Consider the following 11155-nt stretch of genomic DNA (forward strand, 5'->3'; position numbering starts at 1 on the left):
GGCAGAAGAAACACTACTAATAATAATACTCTCAAATACTCCATATAATGTGAAACCACCAAATAATAGTCACGGAAAGAAAAAGGCGAAGGGAAGTCGTTTCCTCTTTCTGATACACGTAAAGCCTCACTCAACCACAGGATGGAGACAGAGACTGCTGCTCTCTGTCTCTGTGTGTCTGAGGACAGCAGGCCGGTACAGCAGCAGTGAGCTGCCCTCATGAAGGACAAATCAGGGCCTGCGGCTTTTCACGAGTTTTCCCTTTTCCAGATGTAGTTCATGTCTCAGGTGAGGTTTGCTGCAGCTTCACTGAAGAGCACTGATGTTCATAACAGACATGATTCAGGTTTGCATCAGTTGCTTTTTCACACAGTAAAGTTTATGATGTACTAATTCAACTTGTCTGCGCTAAATTCGACATGGAATGAAACACCCGTCCTGGATTTGTTATTCATCTACATCAACTGGAAAAGACTCCAGCTTCAGTGACCCTGATCTGTGTGACATGGCTGGAGATAGATAGATGATGGATGCATGAGAGATGCGTGAATGAATGAATGAATGCATGTATGAAGAGATTAGCCTTAAAGAAGATCTGATCTTGACTTAAAGTTCAAGCTTCAAGTAAAAAAGCAGCAAGAAACTGATTTGATTTGATTTGATAAGTTTATTTCTGACATGTGGGAACAACAATAAAAGAAGAAACACAAAATAAAAACACAGACAAACAAACTTAACACAGCAAAAAATAAGTAACAAATAGGTAACTAAATAAATAATGGCCTGGCATTTCCAGGAAGTATATAATGATATTGCACCCCTTCCTCTCCTCAACCATCAGTCTTTCATACCCAGAGTTATTTATATCTATCTATCTATCTATCTATCTATCTATCTATCTATCTATCTATCTATCTATCTATCTATCTATCTGTCTATCTATCTATCTATCTATCTGTCTATCTATCTATCTATATCTATCTATCTATATCTATCTATCTATCTATCTATCTATCTATCTATCTATCTACACTGCATCTCACTTCAGCTGAGGCATATTTAGTCTCTTTGTACAGGGGAGACACACACACACACACACACACACACACACACACACACACACACACACACACACACACACACACACACACACACACACACACACACACACACACACACACATACACACACACACACACACACACACACACACACACACTCTGAATCCTCCCTCTTACCTCTCCCTGCTGGGAGAGGGTAGGAAGCCAATCAGCTATTGATGAGGCACAGGTGTGCCTGAAGAATGATGATGAAATAAATCCAGTAAAATGTGCCGAGTCTCCTCCCTCTGTGTGCGTCTGTGTGGTAAAAACAAGAAGAACCAGATTCAAAAACAGTTTTTACCCCCCTGCAGTTACTTTATTCAACACTACAAAAAAGATCTGAAACAGTTAAAACCATCATCATCATCATCATAACAATAATGAAGCTAAACATTTTCTGAAATGTCTTAAAATTGTAGATATTAAACTTCATAAATACATTGTTTGCATACATATCTAAACAAAACACAAACAAGCTTATGAGCTGCCTTAGATTAATTTGTGTGTTTTGCGGCAGGATGAATAGTGTTTGATGTACAGTGGTAAAAATGCATGTGCTGCATGATGTGCAGCCAGTCCCCACCTGTCCAGGTGAACCCGTCCTCACTGTCCTGACCGATCACCACCTGTGAGCCTGGTTCTGCAAAGGTTTCTTCCTTAGAGGGCGTTAGAGGAACTTTCCACAGTCGCTCATGTGGATTTGTTGTGTTTTCCTCTGTGAAAAGCACCGAGAAATTACTGTGTTGCATTTGATGCTATTTAAATAAAGTTGAATTGAAGTTGACCCGGTCCCGGGATTGATCCAAACGCCCTGTGACCCTGACCAGGATGATAGAAGATGGATGGATGTTAAAAATGCCTGTTTTGGTCCTCAAGGTTTCAGAACGCTGACAAGAAAGGTGAAACTAACTCCATGTGTCACTGGAGGTCTCTGTCAGGCAAACTTTGCATTTATTGATTTTATTAAAAGCAGACACCAAAACATTGTCTTGTTAAAACACAACAATAAGCTGAGAATAAATACTGATTAGGATGACATGCCCCGAGCCTCTGCTCACATTACAAGTCAAAAACTGTCATCTCGATATGTTATGAGCACAATATTTCCACCCAGGTGGAAGTGTGTAGTCGTCTCATGCTGGTAAATAACCAACAACACTTGTGAAAATCTGCCAGCACGGAGTTCATGTCTCGAAGGTGAAATCCCTGCAATATCTCACACTGACCAGCCCACTGAATGATGAATAACAATTTGTGCTACATGATTAAAACAATCTGACCAAAGATAGAAAATAATTAGCCTCTAAAAAAAGTATTCATATTTGACTTGACATCTCCGTTTATAGTTTTTAAAGCAACAGTAGAATGGCGACACCACCAGAGGAATCAAGCAACACAACCGAAGAGCATTTTGCTTGACATTTAAGACAATTCTATGAAAATTAGTTTTAACCTCCATATTCTACCTGCACTGTACCAACACAATATGTTTTCTTTAACACACAGAAACTCACTGCATGTTGTCAGCAGATGGTTTATACTATTAATGAACTAATGAGTTTATTTCATGAATTGTCTTGATTACGTTGCGTTTTCTTTTGGGGTCTAGATACGTTTCAATCAGAGTAATTTGTTTCATCAGCAATTCCAGTCACATCATTATATTCGACTGTAGAAAAAAAGAGTTTAGAATCTATGAACCACATTTTTTCAATCTGATGTGAAAAACATCTTCTGACCTGATGTTAAAATTGACTTTGCTTTTCCGAACAAGTAAAAAGTCTGGCAATAAAAGTGGCACTCTTCAATGTTTCCAACAATAATCCCTACTCAATGACCGAGAGGTACGTTTATGTTGAAACACGAGACTAAGACATGTCGCATAATGACATCTTGCAAATGTTCCTCAAAGTGCATTGTGGGGAAAGTGTGTTTGTGAGGTTGAGACTAGATTTACAATCCGACGTCCTGCTCGTCCTTGAGGTCCGGTAAACGCTACATTCAAAATATTCCAGCATCTTTCAAACAGTCCAAGAGGTCCATGTTGTTATATTTAGACACAGCCGTCTCCGCGCCGGGAGGGGCCACGGGATCAGATGGAGGTGTAGTGTCTCCCAAAGCTGCTGAGTCGAATCTTTTCTGGCAGGATGATGTGCACCGAGTGCTCCGGCTCCTCCCGGCTGCCTCCGCTTCCCCTCAGCAGGTGGTCCCTCTGCTTCCGGACGAGCTGGCTGTACTTGGCGTTGGACAGCCACGTCTCGCAGCGGCCAAAGAACACAATGGCCGTGGTGCCCAGGATGATGAGGCAGGTGAGCAGGGCCAGCATGCCGAAACACACCAGCTGAGCGCGGGTGACCAGGACGCCGGGCGAGTGCACCGTCTCCTTCAGGGTGATCTTGAGCAGGTCTCTCTCGGCCGGCCTAAGGAGCTTGTGGAAGGCGTGGGCGGGGAGGGAGTAATGCTGCGGGCTCATGGCGAACACCCGGTGCTCCGGCCGGCCGGCCCTCGGCCTGCTCCGGGGGGGCCCGTTCTGCGGGGAGCACGTGGGGCCCGTGAACCCCTTCTGGCAAACGCAGCGAAACGTCCCGTCGGGTTGACTCACACAGGCGCCCCCGGCGGCGCAGGGCCGGCCGGCGCAGGCGGACAGGCTGCTGGTGTCATTGCAAGTGAAGCCAGTGAAGCCGCGCGGGCAGACGCAGATGAAAGCCAAGCCGTGGTTCGTGCAGTTTCCGCCGTTGAGGCAGGGGTCCGGCCGGCAGCTGTCAGAGACGATCTCGCAGGAGACGCCGGAAAACTCGGGGGGACACAAACAGGAAGGGCCGTCGGCGTCGGCGTACGTTCCTCCGTTCTGACAGGGGGATCTGGAGGACAAGAGCAGCAATGTCAAGTTTATCTCAATACAGGTTGACTTTAGAGAACACAATTTTTAACAGTCGAGCATTCAAACAGGGCAGCGACTGTGAATTATTTAGTAGAGCTGATGGGAGGCCTGAATAATCATTTGAGAAGATTAAACCGTCTTCTGAAAGAAACAACACAAACTCAAGTGACTTTCTTTATTATTCTAGAAGATGTGCTTTTTTTTTTTGGAAGAATGATCCAGGAGCAGTAAAGTCACAGCAGACCGAGGGGATTTAAACTTCTGCGCCTCATCTGGTGGTTTACAAGTGAAGCCACAAGCATTCAGAACAGTTACTTATTTCCATCAAACACTCAGAAATGATCTATGGACAAAATGGGGGGGGGGGTCACAATAATAAAGAAACAGTCATTTCAAATATTCTTTTAAGACATTATCTAAAAGAAAACACGAAAGAGTAAAAACATGATACAGTTTAAGAGCTGGATAAGGAGTGCATTTTAAAAAGGTTTCGTTTTGAAGAGGTGTGCTACTTGTATTATCTAAGTTATGTTAATTAATAAACTAGGGGTGTCCTGGAATACATGGTTATTGATTGCACATCTAGATGAAACTGAGTTTTTTACAAAAAAGCATCTATTGTCCATAATTCAGGTGAAAACTTGTGAATAATGACATTGATTGAGACACAGACTCCTTCAAGGGTGATGTTGACGGACGTGAGGAGATTGATTTCAGTTTTTTCTTCCCGACTAATGAAAACCACTACAGTTCATTTTCTGCTTAATTAAAAAAAATCTGTAGCCATGGAGACAAATGGAGGAAACGTCAGGCTATCGGCTCGGCACAGGGAAAAGCCCATCAATATCTCTAACAGTAATTACACAAGTCGTAACACTCAGTGAGTCCGGAGAACAACGGCTGTGGAACAGTGAGAATCACTGGGAGGATTACAGTGTGAGAAGCTGGAGGGGAGCTGACAAAGCTCTTTCATTGACCCACCGTAGGATATTGAATTTGAGGCGTGTGTGATTGGAGTGGATACGAAGAGCAGAGGAGAACAAACAACGGACAGAGGAGGGATCCGCCGGCTGGCTGATCCCTCAGAGTCCTTTAGATTCCTGATTGGCAGGACAAAGACTCCCAAGAGCTCCATTTTGTCAGTAAAGTGACAGCAGACAGGACGTTATTGCTTCAGGCGGCCGGTTTCCTTCCAACAATCGCTTTACGAGGACACTGCAGACACCGCGGTGTGTGGAAGCCTCATTTCCAGTGGCGTGGAGGCCTCAGAAGGTCATTTCTCCCAGAGGAACAGAGGGCTGAACAACACTTAATTTTACGTTTCATTTTATTTGATTACGGCTCATCGGCACCTGAACCTGAACATTTCAAGCAGGTTTTGCCCTCTAATGACTTCAAATGATCCGATGACTTAAAATGTCATCAAACTTGTACTGATCCCTGTAAACAGGTTGGCCAGTGTCCGTTTACTGCTGAGTCGGAGAAAAAAAACTACATATTGGACCAAGCAGTAAAACTCACCAAGACACGAGGAAGAAAGAAACCAAAAGTGATGAAAATAGTTGAAAGATATTGAAAAAGAAAAGTCAATGAACAGCAGACCTACAGGCAACATCCAAATTGTAAATAATTACTTATAAATGAAGTTCATCTGCAGATGCTTCTGGGGAAAACCCTTCAACCCTTTAATTATTGTGATTGAAAGCTCAGGTTACTGGAGGAAATAGTTTCATCTTGGATATATAATATATATAATCCTACATGGAAAGCGCACAGCTTCTTCCTCTGGACACACAATCTCTCCCCAACATGAGGCAGAAGAACTCCAGTCTAAAGATTTAGCAATTTTTTAATTTAGAGGAGCAAATCAAAATGGTTTGAATGGAAAATGAATTTCTGGTCCAAACCATTTGATGGATGTAACTTTTTATATTTGTTTATTTGTCTGTCGGTTAATGAGATTGCTCAAAAACTAATGAGCGAATCTTCATGAAAATTGGTACGCGTGTGTAATTTTGATCAACGGGAAGAATCCATTAAAGTTTGGTGGTGATCCGAAATCTAAAATAATTGTTTAAATAAGAAAAATGTCATTTTGCAATATATCATTTTGAATAAAGGCTGTCGTTCTCCTGTGTCCATGCCTCCCTTTGGCGGAGGTCAGAAATCTGTGATTGCTCATATTTTATTGTTTCCATGATGACGCATGAGGCTCTGCCTCCCCCGCTGCTAGTGACTGCAGGTCACTGGTGCTGATGCACCATCCTTCCATCACACAGTCACCCCATTGAGGATTCACAAAGCAAACTAACAAAAGCATACTGTTAAGAATTCCTCCCTCAGCCTGCGACACTCATTCCACCTCTTCACCCTCGCATGCTTTGTGTCTGTCGCTAAACGAGGCCTGATGAGGACTGCCATTTGACAAAATGTTGCTTGTGCATCTCGTGCTGCCTCTTCTGAGGACTTGTGTAAATCAGACCTCCTCCAGTCGGTTGACTTGGAAACAAGAGCTCCTGCAGCCTGGAGAGGATCTTTCGCACAAGAGGCAACACTTCATCATGCAAATGCTCTTTTTCTCCCTTTTTTTTTCTTCCTTGGCGTTTACTATATCTCAGTGATAGCATGTGTTTTATTGGCGTCTCCTCGTGATTTTATCCTCCACTTACGTGACTGTTGTTTATCTCAACAGCTGAAGCCTGCCTGCCGTCTCTGTGTCACATGTGCACGGTTGATCCAGTCTATTCAAACACTGGATGAGACTTCAATGAATTATTTATCATATCATTTCAAACCGACTGTCCTGAGTCTCAGATGATGGAGGGAAAAAAAAACCTGCGACACAGTTTGGACCAAATCCATCAGTGAGCAATGACACTGTGAAAACGTGTTTTTTTTTTTAATTAGCACTTCATTCATGCAAAGAATAAAAAAAAGGAATATTACAGCATTTGGTGTGAAAGGATATTTCAATTTGACCACATTCATACGCAAAAAAATATGATGGAAATTGTCAACCTGACCAAAGTCTCACATATGTCATCAGTGCTCTTTGGATGCAGTGTCAATCAGTTTAATGTGGTGCTTCAACTGGGTGCAACGAGTGAAGGAAAGACCAAAGCAAACTGATATAGTGAGACGCTTAAAAAGAAAACGTATTTAATATATTCCTCAGTACCATGAGCCAAGGAAAGAGAGAAGAAAAGGAGAGGTTTGGAGAAGTTACTGCATGTGATGAGGCATTAAGTGGGTAAGAAATGCAGCTACATTTCCCAGTGAAGCGAGACGGTTCTATCACATCCACCTTTGTGTGCTCGGTCTGTGAGAAAAACTCACTTACACTCCACATGCTTCCTGTTAACTTCAGTACTGCTCTGTCGGGTCTTGGCTTGAGAAGCTGCGGCGTGTGAGGAGAGGATGCATTTACGATGCTGCTCAGGTGCACGCCGGCCTGCGACAGTACGAAGGAGCCCTCTTAACATAAACCTGCACAACCAGCCGGCCTGCTGAGAAACCACTGTTCCTCCTCCTGGAACCTCAGGTTTGACTGTGTGAGTCTATCCAACAGTGTTCCTACCGTTGATTCAGTGGAAAAGGCTCATTCTAACAAATTGTCTGAAAGTTGTCAAGGCGGCGTCAACGTGACGGCAGCCTTCAATGATTTCTGCATGCTCTCTTTCTCTCACAGCTGGATGGAAAGACTCGACAAGCCGACAGACATCATCCATCGATTATTGTCGCCAGTGGCAAATAAAAGCCGACGAGGCTGTAATTAAGAGTGTTTCAATAGAAACTCACCCTTTTGCGAGGTCCAGTCCTTTCTCCAGGTGGCAGTTTTCTCCGGTGGAGCCACTGGGGCAGATGCACAGGTAGCCCCCCTCTCCGGTGTCTATGCAGGTGGCATTAGGAGAACAGGGGCTGGAAGAGCACAGACGAGTGTCTGTGTGTGGGGGGGGGAGCAAAAAAAAAAGCTGTTTTTAAATCTCACTCTCTGTCTCCATTTTTCTCCCTCTCTCTCTCTCTCCCTCTCGCTCTATCTTTCTCTTCACCTTTCTCCACAGAAAACGGAACTGAGCACGTCGTAGCGAGCAGCTCACCGCGCACAACAATGAGGAGGTCAAACTGAGCCAGCAGCTGAAATAAAATTATTCATTATAATATACTCCTCTTGTTTCCTGCTCTGCTTGAGGCTCGGCGTGTGTTATTTATGAAATAAGGTTCACTGGTGCGACAGTAACCAGAATTACTACACAAGAGCTTTGCTTTAAATACAGCATATACTGAAATGGAAACGTGACTATTTCTAATGGGTAGAATTACAAGGTTGTGATAAGTGGTTTATGTGTTATATAGAAAGAAATAAACAAAACAAAAAACAAAAGACATTTTTCTCGTTTTTCTGGCTTAATGTTTCATTGGTGTTATGATTTGATTTGATTTGATGTCCCGGTTGATAATCAAGCTGAATGAATTCTCCAGAGGCTTCACTGCCCACCAACATGTGACTCACCATCACCTCTCATATGTTGGGGGTGTGGGGGGCAGGAGGAGATAGCAGTGGCCGCCTGGAGAGGGGGGGGGGGGGGGGGGGGGTGTAATGAGCCTTACCTCGGTCACACAGGCTGCCTACCCAGCCGTCCTCGCACACACACTGCCAGGCCTTCTCACAGCGGCCGTGCAGGCAGCCGGGGAACGTCACACACCGGTCACAGTTCTCTCCCTGCCAGCCTGGTTTACACCTGAGAGGAGGAGGAGGAGGAGGAGGAGGAGGAGGAGGAGGAAGAGGGGGAGGAGGAGGAAGAACCATACAGAACTATTAATACACCACCAATGTGTCAAGTTCAGCGTGTTCTTGGGCCAAAATCGGTCAATCGGAGGGTTGTGTCTTTTTCTAAGATGTTGCTCTTTTTACTGGGGGGGGGGGGGGGGGGGGGGATTTGGTCCCTAACCTGAAATGACTCCTGCTGTAAAATAAATACTAGCAAGAGTAAAAAAGAATTATTTCCGGAAACTTTTAGCAGAGATGGGGGGGCCAGCTCTGTGAGCAAGCTTGAGTGTTCAGCAATTTACACAAAAGACTACTAGGCTGTGTACTTGACACAATGCAGCTCCACAAAATATTGGCTGGATTGTGATTGTAGTTATTTGACAGAAAACGTTTCACTGGCCCAACACTTTATGGACATCTGATTGCAGGAATCTCCAGGGTGCCGTCATCATCATCATCATCATCATCATCATCATCATCATCTACCTCAGGTCGTTTCGTACCTGCACTTTCCTGGTTTCTCACAAAAAACGTTCTCTTGGTCGCAGCCCCCGCTGCAGTCCCAACCTGAGAGACAGAAAGGAACAGAAAAAAAACAAACAAAAAAACCGTCAATCACATGAAACATTCAGAGCCAAGAAAAATCCATCCAACTGCTGACAGATGAGTTAAATTCCTATTCATAATCTGAAATTACCTCTGACGATGCTTGACGCGCCCAGAATTAAGACCACGGCTGTGAGACGCATTATAATTTCCAGGAAGACGTTCTTTGTCCTATGAAATGCAAAGACGGACACAGAGCTCCTCTTTGGGGAGAAGCGACATTTTATCTGCGGGAAAAAAAACAAAAAAAATCACAATTTTAAAGTTCCTTTAGCGAAAAGGAAATAATCCATGAACGGAGCTTCTATTCTTTTAATTCTCAGATACCGTAGGAGAAAGGAGAAAAAAAACGTAATTCTGTCGGGAGAGAAAAATCCTCACACGGTGCAAAGCTGAACATCTCGTGGTGAATAAAGTGACGCACCTGAACCACACGCGTCTTTCCCCAGAGGTATCCATTACGCACCAGCGGAGAAAAGCCTCACATTCCCCGCAAGACGCGAGCGTCAAGTTCAAATAAGAAGTGTCCCTCCACTGCGTCTACAAATATGCCTCGCGGCATTTTTTTTGTTTGTTTGTTTTGGGGTTTTTTTTCTGGCTCTCAACCGTATTAATCCGAACTCAGGTGTGAGGTGGTCTGAGTCCGAGGAGGACCTGGAGGAGTGATGGGACCGCTGCTGCTGCTTCACGCTGCTCGCTCCTCCCACACGATGAAGGAGCCCGAGACCACACGGATCTATCTATCTATCTATCTATCTATCTATCTATCTATCTATCTATCTATCTATCTATCTATCTATCTATCTATCTATCTATCTATCTATCTATCTATCTATCTATCTATCTATCTATCTATCTATCTATCTATCTATCTATCTATCTATTCACTCCAGCTCCAGTGACCCTGATCTGTGTGATATGGCTGGAGATAGATAGATGATGGATGCATGAGAGATGCGTGAATGAATGAATGCATGCATGAAGAGATTAGCCTTAAAGAAGATCTGATCTTGACTTAAAGTTCAAACTTCAAGTAAAAAAGCAGCAAGAAACTGATTTGATTTGATTTGATAAGTTTATTTCTGACATGTGGGAACAACGATAAAAGAAGAAACACAAAATAAAAACACAGACAAACAAACTTAACAGAGCAAAAAATAAGTAACAAATACGTAAGTAAATAAATAATGGCCTGGCATTTCCAGGAAATATATAATGATGCACCCCTTCCTCTCCTCAACCATCAGTCTTTCATACCCAGAGTTATTTATGTACATCTATCTATCTATCTATCTATCTATCTATCTATCTATCTATCTATCTATCTATCTATCTATCTATCTATCTATCTATCTATCTATCTATCTATCTATCTATCTATCTATCTATCTATCTATCTATCTATCTATCTATCTATCTATCTATCTATCTATCTATCTATCTATCTATCTATCTATCTATCTATCTATCTATCTATCTATCTATCTATCTATCTGTCTATCTATCTATCTATGTCCAGTAATATTCCAAACCACTTCCAATAGCCCACTACATTAGTGAGGTCACCTTCACATATAAAGTGAGTGTTATAATCCATTTTCCTAAATCATTTCTGTTCTTTGTTACTCATCAAGAGCAAGGGTTGATTAATCAGTGTTGTTGTTTTTCAAGGTTTTACAGTGAACATATGTACCTTGAAATTCTCTTGCACTTCATTCCAGTCTGCCTCACAGAATGAGCATTTCTATCTTTTATATCGTGTCCATAGTAATTTGCACTTGCCCTTTAACTATTGTA

General features: G+C 43.0%; 1 protein-coding gene across 1 annotated transcript; it reads right to left on the minus strand.

The window, feature by feature from the left end:
• Window positions 1-3195: 3195 nt before the first annotated feature.
• On the minus strand, window positions 3196-9880 carry dlk1 (delta like non-canonical Notch ligand 1; the record flags this gene model as incomplete). Its single annotated transcript, XM_080512412.1, has 6 exons — window positions 9783-9880; window positions 9450-9585; window positions 9256-9319; window positions 8593-8723; window positions 7783-7924; window positions 3196-3964 (listed from the first exon to the last, which is right to left on the minus strand). Exons 2-6 carry the CDS (start codon window positions 9499-9501, stop codon window positions 3196-3198), a joined length of 1158 nt encoding a protein of 385 aa, XP_080368538.1. The 5' UTR covers window positions 9502-9585; window positions 9783-9880.
• Window positions 9881-11155: the final 1275 nt, after the last annotated feature.

The sequence above is a fragment of the Blennius ocellaris genome (genome assembly GCF_963422515.1).
Source record: "Blennius ocellaris genome assembly, chromosome: 17".
NCBI classification, from domain to species: Eukaryota; Metazoa; Chordata; class Actinopteri; order Blenniiformes; family Blenniidae; genus Blennius; species Blennius ocellaris.